Raw genomic sequence first — 27,350 nt, forward strand, 5'->3', positions numbered from 1 at the left:
GGGGCGTTTTTTTAAACTTTTTGTGAAATACCTTTATTTATTAAAGATCATATTCTTCGCACTCAAACCACGTAAAATTCAATTGGAAAACAATATAACAAAATATTTAAAAACACCATATCCTTAGAATTTCTGATAGACAGACTCGCGCGCTGGAGATATCCCCCCCCTTACAGTCTTGCCATTGCTCGCTTTGAAATAGTTGAGGTTGTTCATCAAAAATTCATTAAAGTATTACGAAATGGAATGCGAAATGGAAAATAGATAATAGAACAAATTCAAAGTTCCAAGTTCGAGCTTCCAGGAGCCCATATTCGTGTGGAGCATCACGTTATGAAAACTTGATGTCTCTAGGTACCGTCTTTTTATCACAGTGCAACAAACTTACATACATTCATGCAGATTCTTCATTACTTAATATCTTTTAAATAATAGTTGGTGGCAACAGTTTGAAAAGTGATTCAGCCTTTTACAGTGATTCAACGCAAAATCCCTTTTCGAGACTAATAGCCCTTCTGAGCTAACGCTCCTTTGGGCTTATAATGCATGCATATGCAACATGCATACTAGAAAATAACTCTATGCGTGAACGCATATAATATGATTTTTATTTACATATACATGCATGTAATAATAAAATTCCATAGCCAAAAATACACTTAAAATTCTAACTGTATGTTCTTTTCATTTTTAATGGCGACGGTCTCTTATTTGAAAGTGCGTGGAATTAAATCCACAGCCCCGTAGTCAAGTTGTTTTTCAAGCCTTTTCAGATGGGGGGAATGGGCAGTAGTTAGATGCATATATACGGTTGTGTATATTTACCTATTTAATTATAATGTATTGTAATTTTGCAGTTTTCTGTTTTGTTTGGGGTATTTTATTTATTTAGTTTGCTGATTCAAATGCATAAAAATAAACAACGCTCATTATAAGAAATACAAGCAGATAATTTTTACCTGACGCTTTCATAGCCGTTTGATTATCCTGCTTTGTGTATTAGTCTTATTATTGTTGGATTCTTTTCGCTTCCAAGATATTGCGCGTACTTTTCAAAGAGCAAGATTTGATTTGCTTACGATTTGCAAGATAAAATTAACAGACCTGGGAGATGAAAATAATAGATCAATTAACAAATTAAATTTGTTCTTTGTTTAATTATTAGTATTATTATTTCACATGAAAATTTTCGATACATAGATACTCCTTCAGATTAAAAAATTTACTTTTGAAATAGAATACTTTCGAATTTATTTCTCGAAATGCATTGCTCCTTTCTTTTTGAAATCAATTCCAAATGCAAATTCAGTTTATCAATTATTACACTTCGCATAATGTTATGTAAATCATATCTAAAGTAGCAGAAGGATGCTTCCATTCCATTTATAAAAAAAAATCACATTAATTTTCTAAAATCGCCTGTTTTAATATCTGTATCTTAGGTCTATTCAGTAAACTTCAATAGTTTTAACTTTTAGGGCAGAATGATACTTTATGTTTTAACTTTATGATACTTTGTGTTCTAATTTTTAGTGCAGAATGATACTTTTTTTTCCTTGAAAGATCAGAATCATATGTTCAGAATATTATTTGGTATTTCAGAATAATACTTTTTTTTTTTTTTTTTTTTTTTTGATAAAATGAACAAATCAGCAGAAAGTATTTAAAATTTGATTACTACTACATACACGAATAAAACTTATGGTATATGCTATTAATGTAAACTATACGTAGATAACTGAAACTGCAGAAACTCTTCTTCAGTCAATAAGTGTTCTTTCTTAAATTTGTTGGTGTCGCTTACTAAACTAGTTTTCATAATTAAAGGCCGCTGTTGCAGAACTGGTTGTATTGAGTTTTACAAAAAATATTTAATAGTGGGGGAAAAAAACACCTCTTGAACTATCTCTTTTGTTTATGCACAAAATTTAGTAGTAGTCTTCATGGTATTAAGAAAAATGTTAACATACAGAAAGGAAGAGTAGTTATCATGTAAAAGTGAATATGTTACAATTTTCTACTAGAATGCGATAACTCTTCAAACGTAGTTCTTTTCTTCTGACTCTTAATGAAACATATAAAAAAATTCAAAAAACATTTTAAACTCAAAAAACTGCATAATTTTGCAAAAGTATTAATACGGAAAGTGTTACATTCACGGTGAAATTTATATATCTTTACGCATTATTAGTCCTCCTACAGAAAGTTTAACACTTGGAAGATCTTTTTAAACGATAAAGTATAATTTATGCTGAATAGGTTTACCATTACATATATACTATGCTTTGCTAAAATTCGCTTTCATGAACAATTTTCATTAGGATTTCCTTTTGCTCATCGAAAAGAATTTTTGCTTTACGAAAAACGATGAAAGCCTAAATTAGCGTTTATTTTTTAAAGAACTTGCAGAATTATAACGTAATTCTGGAAGAAAAAGTAAAATCTGAAGTTGATAAGATTTATCGAAACACAGTAAGAATGATTTGTTTGAGTGATTTAATCATGGGAAATCACTGCAATAAAGGGCTCTCTACCTTTATGGAATAATTTACAAAAAAAATTAATTATTTTATATTAAACATGAGTAATTACGAAAGTTTCTTACAGTCATGGTATTCAGCTTAAGAGTCTAAAACCAGAAGCGAACAACCAACGTTTCGCAGCTTCAGTCACCTGGCAATTGGCTTTGGCTTATTCGATTAACGGCAAAGCACTCGAGGACTATCTGCCTAAGGGAATGGATGCCTTCGTGCAGGACTTTATAATGGAAACTGGCTCGTATACACGTTATACACGAGGAAAACCACATGCAGCCAGCCCGTTCGCGAGATTCGAATCTCGGACCGAGCTACCAGTGTCCACCGACTTCACCGCTCGGCGGCTGATGGGCTCTGGCAATCGGCGGACTTGCGCAAAGAAAAAATAGGGAAACACAGATAGTGCACCTTATCACAGAAAAGTATTCAGTATTCAAATCGGCATCAATCGCAACTAAAAAGACACTCCAACATTCGATATCAAGAAAGATAATCATATAAAAATTAATGATTTGCCTATAACGATGAAGTAGCGATGGCGATAAAATGAGGATGAGAACCGCCCAGACGGTATAGTGATTATGGAAGCCTGACTGCGATACCAAAGGGCCCGGGTTCGAATCTCAGAGAAGGGCATGGATGTAAAATTGTCTATCCCTTCATAGGAGGTAACGGTGGCAGCTTATTAGGTGCCTCCACAATAAAATGGTCACCACTTCTGGTCTTAGTTGTAGCCAATGCCGTTATGGGTAAGTGCCTGCCATTGCGGAAAAAATAAGTAAGGATGAAATAATAACAATGATTGTCATCTCTTTCCCACATCCTAATTCAGTATACTGTTCAGCACCTTGGCCTCTGACCATTACCCCACATCTCAAGTTAAAAAAACATTAATGGTAAATTGTTTCTGCACTTAACAGCAAAGGATTTCAAAGGGATGCTGTAGTTTTGAAAAGCGTGAGTAATATGTAGTAACTTTTAACAAGCGCAGATCAAAGAAATCTTGCCTTAGTTCTGTACTTCTTGTAAATTGACTATTATTATTCATTTGGACCGTATTTTTGGATTTAAAACACTAAGTTAACGTAAGAAATTTAATGTATTATCAGACTGAAATCATGACAGACTAAAATTTACGTCCTTCAAAAATTAATAAGCGCCAAGTTATTTTTACATGACGGATAAAATTATGTCTTGAATTCTCAAATAACGGCTATTATTGTTCATTTTATTGCATTATTCCATTTATTGCTATCCTTCTAAACAATGAAGATAGGTGCCTAGCGGTAAAATTACTGAACACTGGTAGTTTGACCAGGTTCGATTCCACCTGAATAGGCTGGCTGCAGGAGAGTTTTCGTGTTCTTACGCAAGTGTATCATGAATACGAGCCAGTTTTCCCTTAAAAGGTCCTCCTGAAGGCATGCCTTCCCTTAAGCAGATAGCTCTTGCGTGCATTGTCCTATCATCCAAGAAATCGAGTGTAATACAGAGGCTAGGTAAGGTTAGGTAAGTGGTAATGAAATTAAACACACAAGTGTATGTGTATGTTTCACACAGTTAAGTAAAGGGTAATCCAAAACTATTGAGCGGATTTTTTTGGGGGGGAACAAAATGAGCTGCGTACATGTTTATTGTTTTCTCTGAAAGACAATTTAAAACAGTTTTACACAACAAATTTTTAAACATTAAATAAGTTTCACATGAGTTGTATTTATGGCACGCAATTCAAATGTGAAATGCGCTCAATAATTTTGGACCACCCTGTATAATAGGTATGTGTATCACACGACGAGAGTGTCAGATATCACTAACGGATGAAGCCTTCAAAGAAATTTTACAGCCAGCCGAAGGAAGATAATTGGAGACCTCCCATCTATTAGAACACACATGTACTTGAATCTCTGCAAAACGTTCTGTATCTGAAAATATAACTTACTTCGAACAGCAAATCTAATTTCAATTGTTGACTAACAACAAAATCCAATTATAGCAAAGAAATTTAGACTAAAATCAAAATATTAATTACAGATCTCAATAACTATTAGAGATTCAAATGCATTTCAAATTGAAAGTATAAAGGATCGAAAATTTAACGATAATCGACAAGACTCAATATATTTTTAATTGAACAGGATTGTCGCAATATATAAAATATTTTGCATATAAATTTTTGATTTCATAACAATACAGAAAATAAACCCTGAATTTACATGACATAAATAAAATTTCAAAGTTGTTCATTCCACTGTAATGCATATGAAATATTTTACATATGCATGATCTCCATCTTTTCCCTGTACAATGCATACATCATAATTATTACGACACGTAGGTTATTTGGATTTTAGCAAAGCACACGTAGGCTATCTACCTAAGGATATGAATGCCTTCGTAGACTTTTAAATACTAAACGTAAATTAAACTTCGTAGACTAAGAGGACTTTTAAAACGAAACTGGCTGTTATTCATCTTACACATGGAGAAAACTACAAAGACTCACGACTAGCCAGCTCGTTTGTCTGGGTTTGAACCGCACCGAACTACCAGTGTCCAGTGATCTTACTATCCATTAGCTTGCATTACATGATCACGACTCTACAAATTATATGTATGCAAGCATGCTACATGCTTCAATATACTATTAAGCGCACTATACTTTTAATCTACTTTACTTTCAATATACTTTTAATCTCTCCAAATATGCGTTACAAATTTATACTTTCTCTAGCTACTCGATGCTAACACACCCAAATACAAGTCAGCTAAAATATATAACACTTCTGTATGTCTGAAGATAACTTACAATGTAAAAAAGAGAATACACGAGAGGCAATCTTACATTATTAGTTGAATATGGTGTCATACAAGAAAGATAATTCAAATGATTTGTCTATAGCCCTAGCCTTTTCGCAGCGCACAATTCTTAACGCCCATAATCTTCCAACTTCCTGATTTAGATTTTTAATTATTACTACTACTTCTACTACTAATAATACTACTACTATTATAATTCTTGCCTTTTGATGTGAAGCTTGTACTTAGCGTACTCAATAGAGTATATTACGGCAAGACCATGGCGTAAACACTATTTTTATGCGTTAAACTTGTGATTCACAAATAGGATTCTGACATCGTTCATAAGATGTTGCTTCTAAAGCCCTCCTTCTTTAAAGACATTTTATGTCACCGATGGGCAAATCTAACAGTTAATTTTGTTCATCTAATGTTAATTCAGTGACATAATAATGTATATTATTCCTAGAAGGTATTTGACAACATAGAAGTTAAGAAATTTGGTCCTGGTTTATAAAGTTAATTAAATATACCTACATATACATATGTTTTGACTGAAGGATAAATGATAAATTACCTTATGATATTTTTTTAATGTTAGCTTTGCATCTAAAACGTCTATTGTTTTTCAAAATAGCATTTTGAGAGAAAGGAACATCTTTTTATATTTAAAAAAAATTATTTCGTTAGAATGGATGCTCAGAACTCACTTTTTTTGGTACTAGAGTCATTTCCGTTAAGTTGCCCGTTGCACATGCCCAGACCTGCAGGGGAAACAGTGACGCCCGGCGCCACGAGGCCTCCCGTTGCAGCAGCAGCAGCCGCGGCCGCAACCGAAAGCCCCGTCGGGGATGTCCCGTGAGGTACGCCGGCGGCGGTAAGATGCGATGCACCCGTATGATACCACGACCAGGGCTGCCCGTTCAGCATCCGAAGTTTATCGTACACGAGCTCAGCGCCAGGTACGGTCAGCTGGTGCTGATGATGCTGTTGCTGCTGCTCTTTCTGTGCTGCTAGATTCCGTAGGACCCTGTTGATTGAAGATACCTGCAAAAGAAAAAAAAATTAAATAAAATTCATAAAAACGGTGATAACGGATTATGAAATATAAATTTATGTAAATAAATTATGTATAGTTCTAAAAAAGTTAAATGATATTGATTTGAAAAATCTGTCGTATATGAGATCATTGGGAAAAAGAAAATAAATTATGTATTTATTTATTCAAATTCACTTTCGTATGTTTAAATTTATTTATTTATGTTTATAACTTACTTATTTTTTGCATCTATTGTTTATGCACAAGTTCTTATACTTAATTATCATTTATATATTTATATTCTGTATATCCAACAGATTTTCTATTTATTATTTAAAAACAACTTTTATTACGTATTTATCTTTATTTATATTTTTTTGTGCATTTATTGTTTAAAAATAACTTTATTATTCAAAAGCAACTTATTTACTTTCTTTACTTTTACGAAAGTCGCTGAATGCTTATAATTCGATCTGGGTTAGACGGCTGGTTACTGGTAGTTCGACCTGGGTTTCAAATTTCATCGAACGACTGATTGCATGGACCTTTTTCTGCTTTTCTTCATGTGTAACGTAAATATGAGCCAGTTTTCCTTAAAAAGATCTCCACGAAGGCATTTCTTCTCTTAGGCAGATAACTTCCGCTTGCTTTGCCGAAATGAAACACACCTGAAAACCACAGATGCCTTCTGTTTCGTTGTAATAAGGAACCTAGTTGAGCAATCACATGAAATGTTATCTCCCCATGTTTAAAAAGCGAAATGTGATGCTCGATATAAATTGCTTTATTACTGTTAATGTAAGACTGCTTCATACAGAAAGATACTACATTTTCGAGGACATTTTACAAGAAAATACCAAGAACTTTTTTCTTCTTTGAAAGAAAAGAAAAGTCTTGTCCTGCAGTAGTTATAAGAAAGATAATTAAGTGTTCCATACTGTTATATATTGAATCACATTTACCTAAATAGGTCTCCCACTCCTTCCGAAGTTAGGATATAGGTATAAAGTTTTTTAATATGTAAGGATCTTAAGTTTTACTAACGTTTATTTTATTTTAAATCTTTACTATCACTTCTTATTTTCTACTTCCGGCCAGAATTAAAAGCTTTAACTTATTTATGCAAATGTGTCTGGCGAACGCCAAGTACTTAAGTTGTGGCTTTTTGCCAAGCAAGAGAGAGGAAGGAGTTAGTAGAAGCAGGCCGCTTGCCTTAGCAGTTTTACTCGGTTGCTGGTTGCCTTCCAGGCCAGAGGTTTAATCCTCTTAATAATTTTAAACGTATTGTAGTGTTAACAGTTCTCTGTACTACATACGGCTTCCTGTTAATATACGGCCAATCTTCTCGGAGACCCTTGTTTTGTTATTCCTTGTTTTGCTATTGTTTATTGTAAGTTAAGTTAGAGTTTAGTTAATATTTTTTATATTCTTACGTTCAGACCACAAGTGGTTGGTCTCTGTATTCCGAAGTCTGGAAATTATTGTAAAGAGGGAAAAATAAAGGGTTTCGTATACCCTTCCTGTGTATCTTGTCTACTTCCTACATTTATTGAACATAGCTTTAGTAAGCTCCCTGTTCCGAGTCAGGTTTTTTGAATGTTCCCCAAGCAAGTAAGGAGAAACACAGAACCTGATAAATATAGTTTATAAAAGTTAAGCTGACTATAAAAGTTGGGTATGATTTTCAGAATGGCAGTTAACGGAATAACTATTCTGATGCTATTATACATGAATGATAATCATAGGCGAAATAATCATCAGAGAAAATTTTAAATTAAGGCGTATAAATGCCTATTTTGACATTAGAAACGCATGTTATTGGTACCCAATATATTACAAGTACTTTATGCCAATGACAGCAGCCTTCAGGATACGATAGATTTGTTTGCTTATTGAACTATGTCAAAGCGCGTAAAAGCTGTCTGGCTTAAGGGAACGAATGTCTTCGTGGAAAACTTTCAAAAGGAAATTCATTTATATTCAGTTTACACATGATGTAAACATCGAAAAACCCCATGCGGTAACCTCAGCTTTGTGCTGAACCAATACGTGATAGAAAATTAAATCTAAATTGTTTTCAGTTGCGCTATTAAGCACGTGGCGCTGATATAAATGCAAGACAATTTTTATTGATCGACATGTTTCTTTTCTCTTCTTTAAACAAAAAATCATATGACCACAATGTAGCTATTTAACATGCAGGATGCAAAAAATGACCTTTATTCAGTGAATACTTTATTAAATAACAATAATATTTCATTAAATTAAGCAAATGAGCTTGCCTGGAATCATAATACAAAAACAGGCTTAATTAAAATTTATGAGCCATTTCGCATGCTGGCATATTCACTCACTCGCATACACGTGGAAAAAAGAGATATTTCCTTAAAACGTCAGAGTTTTAAATCAGAAAATATGATTCACTATTCCAGTAAAAATCTAAAATAATGCGCGAAATCTAGACAAGACATCTTACGTGTAATTATCTAAAGCAAGTAAAATAAAAATAAATGAGCAAATCTTCACGAGTCATTAATTTGCAATAAAATAAATAATAGCGCAGCAATTTTTTTTGCTTCATTTGGTCATCTTAAGCCTAAGGTTTTTTGTCGTATATTTTTAATCTTTGGGGTACAAATTCTTGAACTACTAGGCCTGTCTAACTATTTAGCTAAAAATTGTTTCGAAAGGTACACTGAAATATGAATACTAAGAGCATACTGCAGTTTAATTTTAAAATTACAGATTTCATATTTCTCAAATCTTTAAATACCTTTTTCCTAACTTCGAAATTTAATGATATAGTCTTCGACCTCTTAGACAGGTTTAAGGTTATTATTATTCAACAAGTTAGTTAACAAGTTATTTTTTTTTTTCAGGATCTTTACTGTCAATTCTCCCTTCCGTTTTCTCGCCAGAACGCAAATTAAACTGAATATTTAACTGAGGTTGTTAGATTCTAAGACAGAGCGTTTTTCTGCTTCTAGAGGCCACGTTGCTAAGTTAGCTAGCTCGCATAAGATTGTATTCTTATGCTCGTATAAGATTGTATTATTACTTTGCATTATAGTTACTAACATTTAAATGTTACGTCGGTGAGAAATTTGAGCCAACTTCTCATTAAATCATTTATATAGCTCTTGGCTACTAAATTCTGAATTTGAGTTTACTGTTACTTTAAGTTACATCTCCATAATGGCTGCCTGATTTGTAAGTATGAGTCATGCATTTATATTCCAGTTCTGATGTGCTATCAAAGAAAACCAAAATCTATATAGTAAATCAGAGTTTTCAGATTTCAATTTCTCGACCCCTTTTATTTCGATATGCGCGAAGTCTTTCAGCATAATCTTCAACATTTCTGGAGTGTTATATTGTTACATTATGCTATGCTGTTTAGTACATTATTTACCCCTGCTTTGACCTCCATTTGGCCGTTTTAAGCAAAGTGTTCTTCTTGCACAAGCACTGGACTGGTGATTGAAAACCCGTACGTCACTAATAATCAATAGCCTTTAGAGTCATCGGGAATGATACATCTGATTGTCAATGAAATCTTTTGTTTCACTGAATTTTAAATATTTATATAAATTTACAGCACTCGAACTAAAAGGTGGTGGATGATGATTCTTCACCACCAGGATTTGGCGACTGGTCCATTAATCCTCAGTCGGCCGTTAAATGGGGAAGTATATAAGGTATTTTCGCCTTCCTTTCTGCATGCTTTCGTGGTGTAACAGTAGCACACTCGGTGCGTATTCGAGAAGTCCAGGTTCGAGTCCTGCCGAGAGTATTGCACATTCTTCATGTCCCCTGCTTCAAAATACCCTAATGTCTGCACAAATTAAACATCAAATGATACAACACATACTTAGAACAGACTTGGAGTAGGAAGGACAACTTATTATGATAATAAACCATCAAAATATTAAAGCCACGAGAAGAAATTTATACTTAAGATGAAAGTTGAGTTTTGTAAAGATAATAACTGGAAAGCAAGACTAAGACGTGGTAACCTGAAAGATAAAGTATGTCAGATTTCACCGCCTTTCCTTAAAGCTTCACGTACTTTTCGCCTTTACATGCTGGAACGGCATGTAAAGGCGAAAATTTTACATGATGACGTTGATCTCTAGACATCTTTTTTGATCTCTAGTTGATCTCTAGACAACAAGCAACACATTTAGCAAGTCATATTGCCCCCTATGCTGAGTTATGCCTGCCCTGTTTGGGCACACTCTTGCAGAACCAACCGGAAGCAACTTTGACGCGTGCGATATTATTTTTATCATTTTTTTAACTAAAAACTCTAGAAATTGAATATTATGATCCTAGAGACAAATAATATATGAATTTTAAAAAAATCTACTCTTGCCCATTGTTCTATGGGTGATGGTCGCACTGTGAAACCACCGCGCGTCTAGAACTTTGAAACTTACTGATGTAGTAGGGAAAAAAACTTACTATTTTCCGCGCGCGTTTCCAATAAATGACGAAATTTAGGGATTAAAAAAAAAAAAAAAAAAAAAAAAAAAAAAAAAAATGTATGTAAGAATTGCATTATATATAATTTTTTTACATTATTTTACAAAGTAAATCGTCAGAAAAAATTAAAAAATAAACATTTATGTAATTTTTCTATAGCAGTGAATATATAAGTACCTACATAATAAGGATATTTAGATAAACGGATTAAAAATCTCAACAAAATAAGGATAAAAAAGAACTCAGTGTTTTTTTTAATTTCAAAGAACAAATTTTTTTTGTGACATTGTTCAAAGCATGTTTTGTCTTTTTGGCACATGCATAGACCCACAAAGCACGTTTCGCACATACATCTTGTTCTATGAGGTTTCTTCCATGTGCTACAAAATGTACACTGCCTGGATTTAAATTTCACTGGTATATGTCCAGCGTTATTTAGTTTCTTTTCATCTGGCACACGAAATTTGTGGGTTTTTATGTTAATGGGGGGGGGGGGCTTTGTACGGATCGTTTCCCATTCATACTTATTTTATTCGTATTTCGTCTCGAAATATTCAGAAAATATTTTTAATTTAAATAAAACTTTTATGCAATTTCTATTTTTAATTATAGCAAAGTATATTTACATTAAATTTAAACCACACGAAATAATTTATAAAATCACAATACTAGCTTGGGGAGCAAGTGTGTTGATGTCAGAGAAAGGTATTTGGAAAAGAAAGACCTTTTTACTGGGCAGGTGCATGTATTGTTTAGTAATAAAATAACTCTGTGATTTCAAAACCCCTTATCTATATCCGGGTAAAAAAAAAAAAAAAAAAAAAAAAACATTTCTATTTGAGAAGCAAGCAAACGCCATTGTGAAGAGCAGTGGTTTCAAGGCGCGACCACCGAGCCTGTAGAGCATTGTGTCTAGTGGGGCAGTGGTCGCGGTCTGAAACTACATAGCAAATGCCATACATATAGAGGAATTTTTTTTTATATATGCAGTTTAACCCGGCAGAAGGCGCGCACCCAACACTGACGTTGGAGATCGCGCGAGGTGACAGCGTCACCCCAAGCAGTTTCATTAGGAAAATGTGTTATATATTTTATAGAAATCATTTGATTATAAACAATAATTGCAATATTTCATTTAGAAACTATACTTCTTTACTTAAAAAACTTATTTCAATATTTAAGAAAAAAAATCCATTCAAAATAAGTATATACCTAATCAGGAGTCAGAAGCTAACACACACTTCTGGCAAACAAATAGGAAGAATGAATTTTACATGAAAAATTATCACATATTTTGCAAGAAATTGTAGTTTTATTGTCTTTGGATCTTGGACACATAGCACGTCGGCCTTTGTCGAGTTTTGGTTTCTTTGATGGGCGTTCTTCTGATACACTAGAAGTCGCATCATTGATGCTTTCACGAACCACTTTAGGAAACATTGACATATTTTTTGTAATCTCTATGTAAGGCGCTGTATAAGAGATATAGTTAAATTTTTTAGGAATTTTCTACTATTTCCACATTGTAAGGGAGGGGTCTTTGTTGGGAATAAAGCAACTCGGGTATTTATAGCAGTGACGTTCAACACAGTAAAAGACGACCATCGGCCATCTGTTGGTTTTTCGAGATGTCGAATATAACGATAACATTTCATCAACTTTATCTACACCACCTTTTGTTGCATTATGAAAGTAAATTATTTCTGGTTTCTTCGTATCATATCAATGGCATCATCGCAATGCATTGTAGATAACAAAACTACACATTTTGATTTTTTAGGCACGTACGATACTATTTTCGCGTTCTTTTAGAACCCAAATATAGATAAATAACCGTTCCTAGTTTTTGTCTGGACGAACTTGGTGGGAATTTCAGCCTTGTTTCTGTTCAGGGTTCCTACAATAGTTAACTTCTTTGAAAAAAGTTCTTTTGCTAGAGGATAACTCGTATACCAATTATCCATTGTTACATTTCTGCCCAAACAAAGGGGTGCACAGGCGTTTTGTAATTTCAAATAGTGAATTTTCAAATCTAAAACGACCTTCCGACTGTTGTCTTGCGTATATCTCCATGTTATAGTTGCAGAAAATTCTTGAATCTACTAAGGCAAATATTTTGATTCCATACTTCGATGGGTTGCTGGGTATATATTGACAAAAGAAACACCGCCCTCGAAATTTCTCTAATTTTTCTTTGATAGTAACATATTTAGCAATAAGGTATATCTTTTGGCAATTTTCATTGAAATCGGTAAAAAATTCTCTCGCAGCCGCCAGTTTGTTCAATTTTTTCCGAGCTTCACGATTGGTCACATTGTCTAACCGTAGACACCTGAGAAGAAATTTAAATCTTTTATATGACATTGTGTTCCGTAAAATTGCAATGACTGTTTCAATTTTCAGTAGCCCACAAAATCTTGCGTATTTTTATGTGGCGATTTATGCAAGCCGTACAGATGTAAAAGCCCAAAAAGTGCTCTAATTTCCACATCATTTGTCGTAATATTTTTCCAATATAAATATTTGTACACTTTACAATGGATTGTATCATTTTAGCATTGAAAAACAATTCTCAACTTTCTAGAAGCTCCTTTATATTTTGTGCAGTTTCTTTTAATCCTGCTAAATGAGTTATTATAATTTGAGAAGACCTTTTTCATTTTCTGATTTGGTTTTCCATTCCGCCCAACTCTTATTTTTGCTAATAAAAATACTTTTTACTAAATCAGGATTTCCGTCGTCTTCATCATTCTGCTCAAATTCTCTTTCGCTGTTGTGAGAACTGTCTATTTCTTTATCAGATTCATTTTTACTATCTTGATCAATTTCTCCTTCAGAAGACTCAACTTCATCTAATACAGTTCTCAAACGTTCCATCTCTTTTTCATGTTCGGTAAATTTGCGTTTGTAAACCATTATCTATCAAATAATCCAACAGAACTACAACGGCAACACTCGAGAGCACGAAGCTAAACTTCTACTAATGAAAAATTTCGAAGCAGTAACGGTCGCACGGGGTGACTCAGTCATCCCATTCCCTCATGGATTCTAAGAAACGATTGCTTCTCTCGCAGAAAAGAAAAACAAGCAAAAATAACAATACACATTCCAAGGGGAGTGTCAAACAGGAGGATACTAAAAGGATGATTCATTAAAATGAAATATTTCCTGTTAGGATTGTTGATTTTTGACGCATGGGGTGACTCTGTGCCCCGCGCGACTTCTCCCGGGTTAATTACTGATGCAATTTTTTATTGCTTATGATAGAAATCATGATGTGCGATGACTAACTTTTGAAATTTAAAGTTGTTTATATTAATAAAAGGAAGTTATTTTGTCTCATCGAAAACGAATTTTAAAAGGCATCCGATCTGAAGTATTAATACCTAAAACATATATGATTCTACAGTCATGGTGTATTATTTAGATGTAAAAGATCAGGTTCAGGTTCAGGTTCAGGTGGAAATGTAGTGGGACACCCAATGTTTACTATAAGTAATGTAGGTATAGTCCCACTACACTTCGGTTTATTTTTAAAGTTAATATTAAAAAAATACATAGTATAATATAACACATAATATAACAGTATAAATAGTATATCGCTATTTTGATTGATATCATATCTATAATTATAGAAGTTATAATAGGTATAATAATAGTAGGCTAACAGTCATAATTTATAACAGCTCATAATAGTTCCTTGAGATAAAGTTTATTTTATAAATCTGTATCTTCTTCCTCTTCTTTTTCCTTTTTTTTTTTTTTTTTTTTTTTTTTTTTTTTTTAATATATCAGTATTATTGCAAGGGTTTGTTTTTAAGATAATTTGATAAGAAATCTTTTAGATGAATTGCAGCTTCAAAAATGAGTATTGACATTAATTACTTTAGTGCTCAGATAAATTTTTGCCTGTTGAAGATAGATATTTCATTGTATTTTCTATTTTATTTTTTAAATGTTTGTTGGTAATTGCAAAACGAAGGAAGGCATTGATATTTGAATTAGGCAATTTAATATGAGTTGACTTTGTTAAGGGACATTGAGTAATATAATGGATTGGATCACCTTTATTTCCACATACACATTGCTCAGAGTTTGAGATGTTGAATCTGAAGAAGTATGTGGGAAATGGCCCATGTCCAGTTAAAAAGCGGTTTATATAACAATTGACCATTGTACATGTATCATTTACATGAAGTGCTATTTGATGTAATTGTCTTCCTACATTTATTGTTGTCCATTCTTCTTCCCACATTTGGAGGCTGATTTTACATAGATAGTTCTTGAGGTATGATTTCGGCCAGGAGATTTTTCTTGAAGGGATATTATTGTTGGTAGTAGCTGATTTGGCTGCTGAATCGGCTTCTTCGTTTCCAAGAATTCCGACGTGAGCCTTTATCCAATAAATGTTTGGTGATATTTGAGGATATTGGATAATTTTGTTTAAAATATCTTGGATTATTTCAGATATGTGTTTGGGATTTTGTAGAGCTAGTATTGCGGATTGACTATCTGAGAAAATATTGATTTTTTGTAAATTGTTATCGACTGAGTATTCTATTGCCATTCGAATTGCGTGTAATTCTGCTTGGAAGATACTATTTTCCTTGGCGAGTCGATTTTGGAGAGTTATTTTCTGGGTTTGATCTATTTGTATTATACATGCACAGCCAACTCCTAAGTCCATTTTCGATCCATCTGTATATATTATTGGTGGAGATATATGACTGGTTGGAGGTTTTATTGTGCTATATATTTTAGGATTAGAGGCAGGATGTCTTCTGTAGGGGTTGACTGAAATTTCAAAATTGTTTGGATTAAATATTTCATCATGTAATATGCAGGATTTTTTTTAATTTGAGAACTGTGGCTTTTGCATGTTCAGTTTGTGCTAAAGTATGAAGAGGTGCTATTCCTGAAAGTACACATAGGGCAACATTTGATGTTGTTTTATAACATTTTGTGATCCGGAGAAGGAATGGACGTTGTATGGCTTACAGTTGTTTTTGTTTCCGAACAGTCATAGGCTGCGCCCAAATTTTTGCACCATATAATACTATTTTTTGTTATTACTGTATTGAACAATATTTTTTGAATATGAGGATTTAGTCCCCAATTTAGTCCTTGGACATAACGTAAGTTGTTTGCTATTTTTTGTGTTTTAGTTCTGATATATTTGAGATGTTCAATCCAGTAATCAATGTAAAAGATCAGTAATCAATTCATTTTCATTCAAAAATTTCGGAAAAAAGAGGAGAAAAAAAATTCGGAAAATGGTGGTTTCAGGGCGCGACCACCGCGCGTCAAAGGGTTAAGGCTGTGCAAAATGGCGTCTAAAGACACACACACACACCATACACACAAAACAAAAACAAAAACAAACAAACAAAAAATCATCTGTTGCCCGTGGTTTTTTAGGAATAATGTAATCCATTAAGAATTGGGCATAGTACAATCTCCTGCCTACTTTCATCACCTGGCACATAATTTCCATTTGAATCTTAGGAACTCAAAGAATAGTATCATTCCAGTCTATAATTACGATTACAATTTCTGGTAACTATGGGAAGTGGTCATTGACAAAGATCACCTTAGGTGCAATTTGTAAACGATTCTCTATGTTTTTGTATTTTATTTCCATCACCATACAAATTTTTTACCATTTCTTTTTACTTCTTTGTTAATGTATCGTGAATTTTGTATAGAATTGTTCAGCGCAGCTTGTATAACAACTATTATGCTTTGATAAGAACTTCCTCATGTCATCGCATTTTAACCACCAGTTATATTTTACACGCGGGGCAATGTCCTTATATTTCGTTAATTTTCAGGTAACTCCTTATCCTCAATAATTATTCGGACCATTAAATACGTCGTAATAATCATCCAGCTTCGAGGGAATTTGGACCTCGAGTCCGGGCCCTCCGTGCTAACACCCCTTCTACTCCCACCTGTTTACAGAAAATACAACTTTTAAAAGCACATCAGTTAACCATTCTACTTAACCTTCTTTGTTAGGAGATTCGTAGGTGGTAACCTCAGAAAGCTTTTAAAGATGAATACACCCCTTCAGTGCATTGTGAACAAGAATAACGCAGAAGACACCCTATTTTAAGTAGACAGTTTGTTAATGACATTTAATTTGTTCTCTTTGTCAATCTCCTGCTTTCTCTGTTATGTTCACAATGGACTTCTTCACAATGGACTTTATTATAAGCACTTAGTGATTTCTCACCTTGTTTATCTGTACTTCCTCTAAATACAGGAAGTGGTCAGAAATCTTAAAACTAAGTAGCCAAAATCTTTTGTGAGAATCTATTCATCTGTAGATAAAGAATACTACTTTTCGAATTTGTCTAAAGGTAGTAGTGGACTCAAGTCCTATTTGACCATTCTTTAGTTTAGAGCAAATTTCTGGAATTTGGTGTAAGGCAACGATCATAGCATTGCTATTCAAAGGAGAGCTCTCAACATATGACGAGATCTGTAAGAATGTTTCATGTCTTCAGTGGAATTTCTGTAATTCACACTAAGGCTGCTATCACACGTCGTTTTGTTTCGGAAGAACAACTGTTTGGAACAATTTTTCTGCTTACAGTATCGGAACCGCTATTACCATAATCTTTGATTTTCCTTTCAGGGGGACATATAAGTAAGTTTACTGTTAATTCATTAAATGATATTGATTTTCATTTAATTTAACTAACATGAAAAAAGTTACTATAAATTTTTAAGATTTTTAAAATTAATTTTGATAAATTTGAACGACATACAGATCGGCTTAAAATTTTCGGAAGACTTGTAGTCCATACACGCTAATAGAAAAACAATAATGCATATTATATACTATATGTAACCCGCATATAATATATAATATGTATACTATATGCGGTATGTATACGATTACCTCTTCTTCTATCCGTCTATGAAGGTCTACCACTCTTCCGCCATCGCGAAATTAACTACGTATGAAATTCATGGTCAGTCATCAGTACGTCAGCAGAGCGATGTTACCAATAACATCGCGTTTTACGCGATAATTTAAGCATTAATTCAGTATCGGTACTAGTACATATTCCCGATCACAGAATGCACCGCATAATTCTTTCTGAGATACATTTATCCAGACAAAAATGGAGAAATATTATCACAACAGATAAACCCGGGGTGTATTTAAATGACATCCCTAAAAGAGATCCATTTAATATCATCAATAGAAAAGGTGAGAAAAATATCTTAAAACATGGTTCAAAGAACCTAAAAATGGTTTTCCAAAGGGATTTATGCTTGTTGGTAGATTGTCATATAACGGCAAATTAAAAATAAAGATAGGAGAAAAAAATGTTAAACTCAACTGATGTCTAAACTATGATGAGTTCGTAGAACAGCCTGCCAAACTCAAATTGTAAGTACTGGCATAGAGACTACATTCAAGTTAGTGTACTGACCGATGGGTTGAAATTCGTTCATTCAATTGCACACAACTTAAGAACCATAACTGAGGGCACAACTTGAAAAGCAAGAAATTGAAAGAATGAACTTATTATCCATTTATTGGAAGTAGATTTAAATTATTAATAGAATTTTTCTGCCAATTGTAATATAAATTGTTTCTAAGCAGACCATATTTATTTCAGATAAAAAGCGGACAACATGATGTAGATACAGGGATAATCATGATAAAGAAAGAAGGAAAATGTTTTATAGCATTAAAATGATGAGTTTGTTATTATTCTTCAGTAGCAGAATCTTTTTAAGTGCGTGATAAAAATGGACACAGTATATGAATATTTTTTTTCTATGAAGTTAGCTTACTCAGCAAATAACGGCATTTCAGCATCTATTCGTAAAACTTGTCACACTTCATGTCACAGTTTTATCTCACTACAAGTAGAGTATTATCTTCTCAATATTTAACGTAGATTTCGCCTTTGATTATAAACAATTCATTAGAGAAAATATTCTTTCAATAGGTATATAAAGGCTGTTTGCACACTTTTTACATGGCTTGGCTTTGCTATTAAAAAAAATCGTCTGCTTGGAAAGAAAAAAATTAAATTCAACTATATTTTTGAAGGTATAAATTATTGTTTCCTGCTTGCCATTTTTTTATGCAAAATGGCGCTTTTAAAGAAGCAGTGGATGGAAGGCTATGTGGGTGCTCTTTGCGAATAAAGTAATTCGTATCAAGTTATTAAAAAAAGCCGGGGAAACCATGGTTTTTCTAAACTTAAAGCTATGTTATATAATATTGTCAGCAAGAACGAAAAAAGTGTCACAGTTTGACTTCAAGTGGAAAAATTGTTCTAAATATATACCCAAGGAAAAAACGGAATTTTGCCAATGCTGCAAAAGTAAGATTTTGTATGTTGAAAGAAAATCCATCAAGTCAAAAGACACTTGCAAAATCATTAAGATGCTCAGTGTCAGCTGTAAACAAAGTGACTAATGCTGATATGAATCTCAAAAAAGGCGAAAAAACTTAATGTGCATCGTCTTTCCTCACGACATATTCCCGATCACAGAATGCACCGCATAATTCTTTCTGAGATACATTTATCCAGACAAAAATGGAGAAATATTATCACAACAGATAAACCCGGGGTGTATTTAAATGACATCCCTAAAAGAGATCCATTTAATATCATCAATAGAAAAGGTGAGAAAAATATCTTAAAACATGGTTCAAAGAACCTAAAAATGGTTTTCCAAAGGGATTTATGCTTGTTGGTAGATTGTCATATAACGGCAAATTAAAAATAAAGATAGGAGAAAAAAATGTTAAACTCAACTCCACATATTATTAGAAACATATCTTATACCCAACTTTCAAATATGAAATACCTTCCCTTTACCCGCAGTGCCATCGATTAGTGGAATTGCACAAACACAAAGCAAGCAGCCACACTCAAAATCCACTGTTAATTTCCTGGAAAAAGTAGAACACGTAACAGGTTTCAAGGCCATATCCTTCACTCATATTAATACTAATTCTCATGATGTGCCCCCCGTGGATTTTTGCGGTTTTGAACTATTAAAAAGCAGATTGTATAGATGTCGACCTATAACTGTCTTTGGACTTTGGAAAGCTGTTCAAGAGGAACAGAATAAAATACCTCTTTCGATACTACAAAAGGCTTAATTATCTTCGAAATTATGCTGTAGAAAGATAGTGAAGAATAAGGGTTGTTAAACAGAGCATCACAAAATGTTAGGCAAAATACTTCTGTAAATACAAGGAAAATCGCCTAAAAAATGTGCGAGGGGCATGGAATTTCTTGAATGGTAAAGGACAGCCTTAGGATTATACAAAAATTCGTTAAAGTCTAGGTGTATTCAGAATTAAAAAAAATCAGAATAAAAAAAAAAGATGCATATACCCATAGCTATTCAATGCATGAATTTTCTCTCTTTATTCCATTGAAAAAAAAAGAAACTGTTCTACGTTTATAGATTTTAGGGGATTCACTGATAAAATACACAGCTTCAGCAACTATCAGCAAGCGATTAATTGCATTAAAAGAAATATTCCTTCTTAACTTTATAAGGAGTTTCTCCCGTTTCCATGGCATGCCTTCGTGATGTGGTGGTCTGAACGCTGGGCGCGTGCTCCAGATTTCCGCGGTTCGATTCCTGGTGAAGGGGTTGCATATTTTTCATCTTGCCTACTTCCAAAAATATGTTGTGTAGATAATTAATTGATCTATAATAAATAACGGGATTAATTATTTTCTTAGGTGAAAATCTTAATTTTAATTAAATTCTGAATTATTATTTTAATGCTTTAATTTTGGAAAAAAAAACAGATGCTTCTAAGAATATTATTTAGCTTCAAAGAATATTATTTATTTTCCTTTTATTTGCAATTTTTGTCCAAGCTTTGATTCATTGTGAAAAGAAGCAGGAAAGAGAGGCAATTTTGCTAAGTCATGATTTCGCGGGTTGTTTCGTCATTTAGAATGTTCTAGAATAAATTTCTTTTGTGCAATTGACCTTTAGGACAGGAAGTACGTGAGAGAGGGGTCAAGAGTTACATTTTCACCTTCGATGTAAGTCATTCTGGTTTTGGCGATAGAGGGTCCGCTTGTTGGCTAAGTGAAGAGGGGCGCGCATGTGTAATCACCCTAGTTCTGTCATTCGGGGAAAGAAACGCAAATTTTGTCCAGATTAAGGGGCGATAAATGAAGCCATTGTAGGAGCCAGTGTTTGTGAAGAAGACGAGAAGAATTCGAGTTTGAATCACTTTTGGACTGACTTTTCGACGGTGAAATACTGTACTTGGAGTTCTTGTGATGAATAAAGAAAGGTAGTTCGTCTTCCAGTTGTATTTTAATCTGGAAACCTATTTCTTATGTTTTCTTTATATCTTTTTAAGTGTTTTCTTATATGTATATTGAATTTTGTATTTACCTCTTGTTTATCCGATCCTCTCACGGCACGGTCCCGGATGCATTTAGACAACGCAATGCACATGATTTCACTTATACGATCACTACAAATATGGAAATTAACTAGCCATAAGAGTTAGTTTTCTGTTTGATATTTAGTTAGTTACGATTTCACCTGTCTGTTTCTGCATCAGTTTCCTACCTAAGAGGAACTAGAAACAGAACGAATACCTAATGTCTCTACAACTTCCTTAATAATATTTTCATGTTTTCACAGAATAAACAGTTATCATTTATTTATTTTATTAGCATATTAAATTCCAAAAAAATTACAGTGAATTATTTTTATTTCCATCCAAATAATCCCTTAATGTAGCATTATCAAGGTAATAAACAACACATTTCTTTCAGTGCTAAATAATACCATAAAACAATTTTTATGTAATACAGGCGAATGAGTGTGTGAAGCCACCAATATCTTCATGCAAATGTCTTACATAATTTGAAAGTTGTCATTCCTGATATATTTATGAGATAACGTGGTAATCCATTAAAAGAATGCTGAAACAATTTAAGTGCAATAATTGGCATATATAACACAGATAATTGGTCATCACAATAGCAGTAACACATAAGATATTATTACTTATAGGTAATATAATAATAACTTACAAGTTAATTTATAGGTAATGTAGAGTATAACATCTTACAGATTTTGAAACAACTACATATAACTTCACAGACTGGCTTAATCACTGCTTAAATCTGTAGAGTTCCTCACTGTGCAATTCTAAGTTACTGTTGGAAGTGAAGAATCTTAAGAACTGATAAGCGAGTAATCGCTTGAGTTCGTGTTACAGGAAACAACAAGATAGAAGGGTAAACTGACCCTTTATTATTCCAACTAAAATTTAACAAAACTCCGTCTTGGAGTGTACAATAAAGCCAGCTTTGAACTTAAGAGACTAAGAATCTAAAGAGGTTTAGCCGAAGCTATCAAAATTCTACATTACCTATTAATTCTACCTACACTACCTCTTAACGATAATAGACTGCTAAGCTATCAAGGGCTTAAAGTACGGCCGAGCGGGATAACAGATAACTGTTTACGAGAAAGTAGCCTAAAAAGGCGGACGCGTGCAATCAGAATACCAGGCATCTCTCTCACCAAGACCGAAGAACTTAGCGGTTAAATACCGCTCTTCCTCATTATGTATTCAGACGTGATTCTAAAACTACGTTCTGACCGGATGTAGTAAGTTTATGTTAAGAATCGACAGGAAAGGAACTTAAATTAACTGTTAATAAAATTAACATAATCCTTACAAATCTATAGAAACTGTACTGTCATTGAATTTTTGCGATGTCTAACTACATTCTTTTTAACCCAAAGGGCTGTTATCTCAGAAGAGGTATTAGTCTTGAAACGGCATTTCGCGTTATATTACTTAAAGGTGATGTATCACTTTTCAAATTGTTGCCACCAAATGTTATCGCCCTGTACAAATAGTTTAAAGAAACTAAATAATGAAGAATCAGCATGAATGTATATATGTTTCCAGCATTGTGAAAAACAACGGTACCTAGAATCGTCGAATTTTGAATAACATAGTCCTCCACCCGATCATGGGCACTTGGAAGCCCAAATTTAGAATTTTTTTTTCCTATTTCATATTATGTAAAGCTTTAACGAATTTTTGATTAAAAAATTCAACAATTTCAAAGCGAGCTGTGGCAACAGTGAAGGGAATAAAAAATTTTTATTTCCAGCGAGCAAGACGGTCTGTCGGAAATTCTAATGATATGGTGTCCTTAAATATGTCTAGCCCAAAGTGGAGTTAGCCGAAATGCTCTCGAAACGTGTATGTGTCCATAAACGAGAAAAACGTCCTTTTTGAGCGTAATATAAAATCTGAAAGTTTTCAGAATTTATTTTTAATATAAGTAAATTGTGATCAAAGTTTTACACCACCATTAGTTCCAGTAGCAGAAAATAATTTTTTCCTTGAAGTATTCCGAAAAAAAAAAAAAGAAACTTCTTACCCTTTTACACAGTCTAGTGTTTAATAAAGGTGTAATTTTTTTTTTCCACTTATAGCTTAATTTTTATTTTAAAAGTAACTATATTTATTTATTTTCCCATTAATTTTGGCACAAATTATTTAATCATTTTTCTTGAGCACTTTAATATTAAGCTCATATGCTTTTAAAAAATAAAAATCCATTTTAAATACCGCAACCTTCAGGACTTAAAACTTCAGAGCCTTCAGAATTTTGGTTCTCAATTCCTTTTGTTCCATGCTCCTTTTGACCGTTGCTAAATGATCGTTCCTCACCTACCTTTCCAAAACTTGAAAAATACGTTTACGTTTATTTAAACTTAGATTATTTTTTAACGTCTTGTAAATTACACAAGAAAAAGTGCAGAAAATGTTAATCAATACTAAAACTCGAGCAAAAGTATTCTTTTTATATTCCTAAGCTAAAATCAAATGCTTAACAAGTAAATAAAAGGCTAATTTCATACCCCCCTTGAAACTTTAAAATTCCAAGAGGGAATTCTCTCCTCGTTGAGGAACTTTGACATAGAATTAATGTTATGTACCTAACTGGAAGAGGAAACGGATATAAACTCTAAACCATTAATATAATAAATACGTTTGGTAGACCTTGTAACTCACCCCCCCCCCGAAACTATGAAATTTCCCAGAGGGGGAATTCTCTCCTCGTTAAAAAACTTTGACATATCAATGCTATATACCAAACTGGAAGAGGAAACTGATATAAACTCTAAACCATTAATATAATAAATACGTTTGGTAGACCTTGTAATTCAGAATTTTGAAATCTGAGCTGAAATTTCAGCCCACAGTCAGTGACTGGATAATCAATACAAAAAGATATTTGACACGTTTCGATAATGCGTCAAATCCTCATTCGCCTGACTGGAAAAGAGCCTCGTCTCTCTTTTTTTTCCCTTTTTCCCTCCTTCCATGTATGCGAACAATTACCCACATCGTTTCCCTGTTAGACATAATGAAAAGAAAACAAATTCCCGTTGTTCACCATCAACACCCGGCAACGCACTTTTTTGCTGTGACCCCCAACTGACTGTACCGCGTGACTGGCAGTATGCTTCTGAAAAGTGTCTTTATTGATACGTCTTCAGCGGTGGTCGTTTAAGCGTCAAATAGGACCGACTTGGGCCCCCGGTGGGACCCCACGCAGGGAGCCCCCACGAAGTGACCGTCACAGTCGTCTGTCGAGTATAGAATAGAAGGTCTGACAAGTTTAGCTTGGAAGCCTGAAGAATAAGAGAGAGAGAGAGAGAGAATTTGGCAACGTAACTGTACAGCTACAACTGTTTGCTCGATCTCAACGCGTGTTTATATAATGGTGTTAGTAATATTATTAAGATTACTCGAAAAAGATGCTGAAATGTTGTTAGTTAATAGGATTACACTGTGGTATTTAAGTAAAGTAATCGTCACTTTGTGAACTGCTGATAATTTTAGAAAAATAACTACAAAGCTTAAAACTCATAGGTCAATGAAAAGATAAAAAATTTTCAGAAAACATCTTCTCCTTGTAATCTCTTTATCCTGTAATCTCTCCTTGTAATCTTGGCTCTAGTTAGTGAAATGCGATTACAGGCACATCTCTTCAGGTTGCAGGTTTGTTTGCAATACACCATAGTAAAAAAAATACCACACTAATATGAGTAATTTTTTCCTTTGTTTGTACATTTGTCTTTTAGTGCATTATACAAGGTCGAACAAAAGTTAAATTCTTTTTACCTCCTTGTATAAAGTATTCTAATCGCTAAAAAATCCAGGTATCATATTTGAACAGAAATATCCATTTTAACTGCTCCCGAATTCATTTTGGACGATTTCTCTCCCCCTCGCGTGACATCCGTATATATGGCAGAATAAAGGGCTGTTTTATGTTTTTTCTCCCACAAAACGGGGTATGAAATGAATTTAAAAGGAACTTTTTGTGACGTCTCTACGTATATACGTTACGTATGTATGTACCTCGCATAACTCAACCCACCCAGTTACCCGGCTTTTAATTTCGCAATCGTTAGTCGTAGTCATATACTTCCGGTTACAGAAGAACGACGAAAATATTCGTGTTTTCGCAACAAATGAAGAAATAAATATTCATGTTTTAGCAAAAAAAAAAAAAAAAACTGAAAGCTTTCAGATTTTATATTACGTCCAAAGGGACTTTTTTTAACCTTTTGTGTGTTACCTATATTATTAAATGTTCTTTGCGCTTAAACCATAAAATTCAATTCAACAGCAATATTGCAAAATAATTTTAAAATAAGCATATCTTTATAATTTACACAGTCTCGCGTCTCGCGCTGGAGATAAAAATGTTATTATTTTTTTTCGTACATTTTTGTCATTGCTCGCTTTGAAATCATTGAGTTTGTTAATCAAAAATTCGTTGAAGTGTTACAAAATATGAAATCGATAATAAAACGAATTTCAAATTCAAATGGAGCCTCCACATGCCCATACTCTATGGAAGATTACGTTGTTCAAATTTTGATGGCTCTAGATACCGTTGGCTCTAGATACAATGCGAGAAATACATACATTTATGCAGATTCTTCATTATTTAATTTCTTTAAATATAATTCAGAGTGATAATATTTGGTGGCAACAGTTTGAAAAGTGAACCGACATTTAAAGTTTTCAACGCAAAATGCCAAAAAGAAATTAGTAGCCCTTCTGGGCAAACGCCATTTGGGCTAAAAAAAATTCAACAAAAAAGGAAGTCTAACATTTAATACGGTCTTTTGGTTTTGTAAACTTATGTCTGGGAAAGTTTTATACTCATTATGGAAATTAAAATTGTAAGAACTTTGACTCCTGTACGATAAAAATTGACTGGGCTATTTAATTTCAAAAATTGCAATTTTTGATGTCATTTTCAACTTGTCTTGAGAGATCGATTAATTAAGTTAAAAGGATTCGAGGAGATAAGTTTAAGTGAAGTGCAGCATAAAATGCGTATAATATAATAGGCCGCACAAAGAAGTCCTGTGTTATCCACATCAGACTTTTTAAATGGTGTAATCACACAAGAAGGTAGTGTATTAAAAATTTTACGCAAAAGTTTGTATGACATGCTTCATAATTAGAACTGTAGACATTAATCAGAAATCTACAATTCTGATTCCTTAAAAAAAGAATTGGTATAGATTACCAATTCATAAGGAAAGTGATCCTGGAGCCCCAGTGATCTTTCCTCTTTTCCGTCTCCTCTCCTCTTGGCTGGAACTTTTCCCCTTCCCTTCTCCCTTGTGGTTTCTCTCTACGGAGTTTGGGGCTCGTCACGAGAGACTGGAACAGACCTTGTCTCTAGTTCTCGAGTGGCGAGAAAACTGCCCACGTGTTTGCCGTGCGTGGAGACCCGTGTCGCTGGAAAGGAGGGTCCTGGTAGTTGAGGGGCGAGGTACTGTCCCCAATACACTACTTTGGCCTCTGCTTCAACTAAACGGGAGTCACCTTAGTCGTCCTCACAGGTGTCAATCGGCTGGTCACTAGTCCTTGTGTTAGTGGCTTGGGGTCAAGCTCTCGGGAGTACCTGCTTTCGGGAAAGCCGACTGTGGGGCTTCAGTTTGCGTATAGGTCCGGCTAGCCCTAACACAGGAATCTGTGTTCCCTTGTTGGGCTCCGTGGTGGGCGGGGCCGTCGGACCCGAATCTTTTCTCTTACAAACATGGCTTCACTTTTCATTCTTAAAAAACCTGACTCAAATGATACCAACCAAAATATAAAAATCGTTGAGAAATCCATTAACAAAAAGATCCGGACCGATGAAAATACCAAAAATATTGAAGTTATTGACAAATCCATTACAAAGAAGATCCGTACCGTTGCAAATGCCAAAGAATCTACTGATTGTCCGCGCTTTGTTGTTGTTTCCAGTGCCTCTGGAGAATTGCAAAAGATGTCTCCTTTCCTGGTCAGCAAATACATTCATTCCTGTGTAGGTGAGCCAAGGAACATAAAGCGTCTCCGTTCTGGAGACTTGCTCATTGATACCCTTTCGGCCACCCAGTCTGCTTCACTTTTACGTCAAACC

The 27,350-nt window shown here is 33.8% G+C and overlaps 1 protein-coding gene across 2 annotated transcripts in view; it reads right to left on the reverse strand.

Moving 5' to 3' along the window:
• LOC118189817 (paired box protein Pax-6-like) overlaps positions 1–27,350 on the reverse strand; it is a 183,846-nt gene that overhangs the window by 64,114 nt on the left and 92,382 nt on the right. For both annotated transcript variants that reach the window (XM_085817505.1, XM_035360491.2), the window contains exon 4: positions 6,044–6,380. In XM_085817505.1, the coding sequence (XP_085673631.1) occupies positions 6,044–6,380 (337 nt within the window). The remainder of the gene's footprint in view (positions 1–6,043; positions 6,381–27,350) is intronic.

This window comes from Stegodyphus dumicola, chromosome 5 (assembly GCF_044657685.1).
Source record: "Stegodyphus dumicola isolate Sdum_Otavi_A_Nest chromosome 5, ASM4465768v1".
NCBI classification, from domain to species: Eukaryota; Metazoa; Arthropoda; class Arachnida; order Araneae; family Eresidae; genus Stegodyphus; species Stegodyphus dumicola.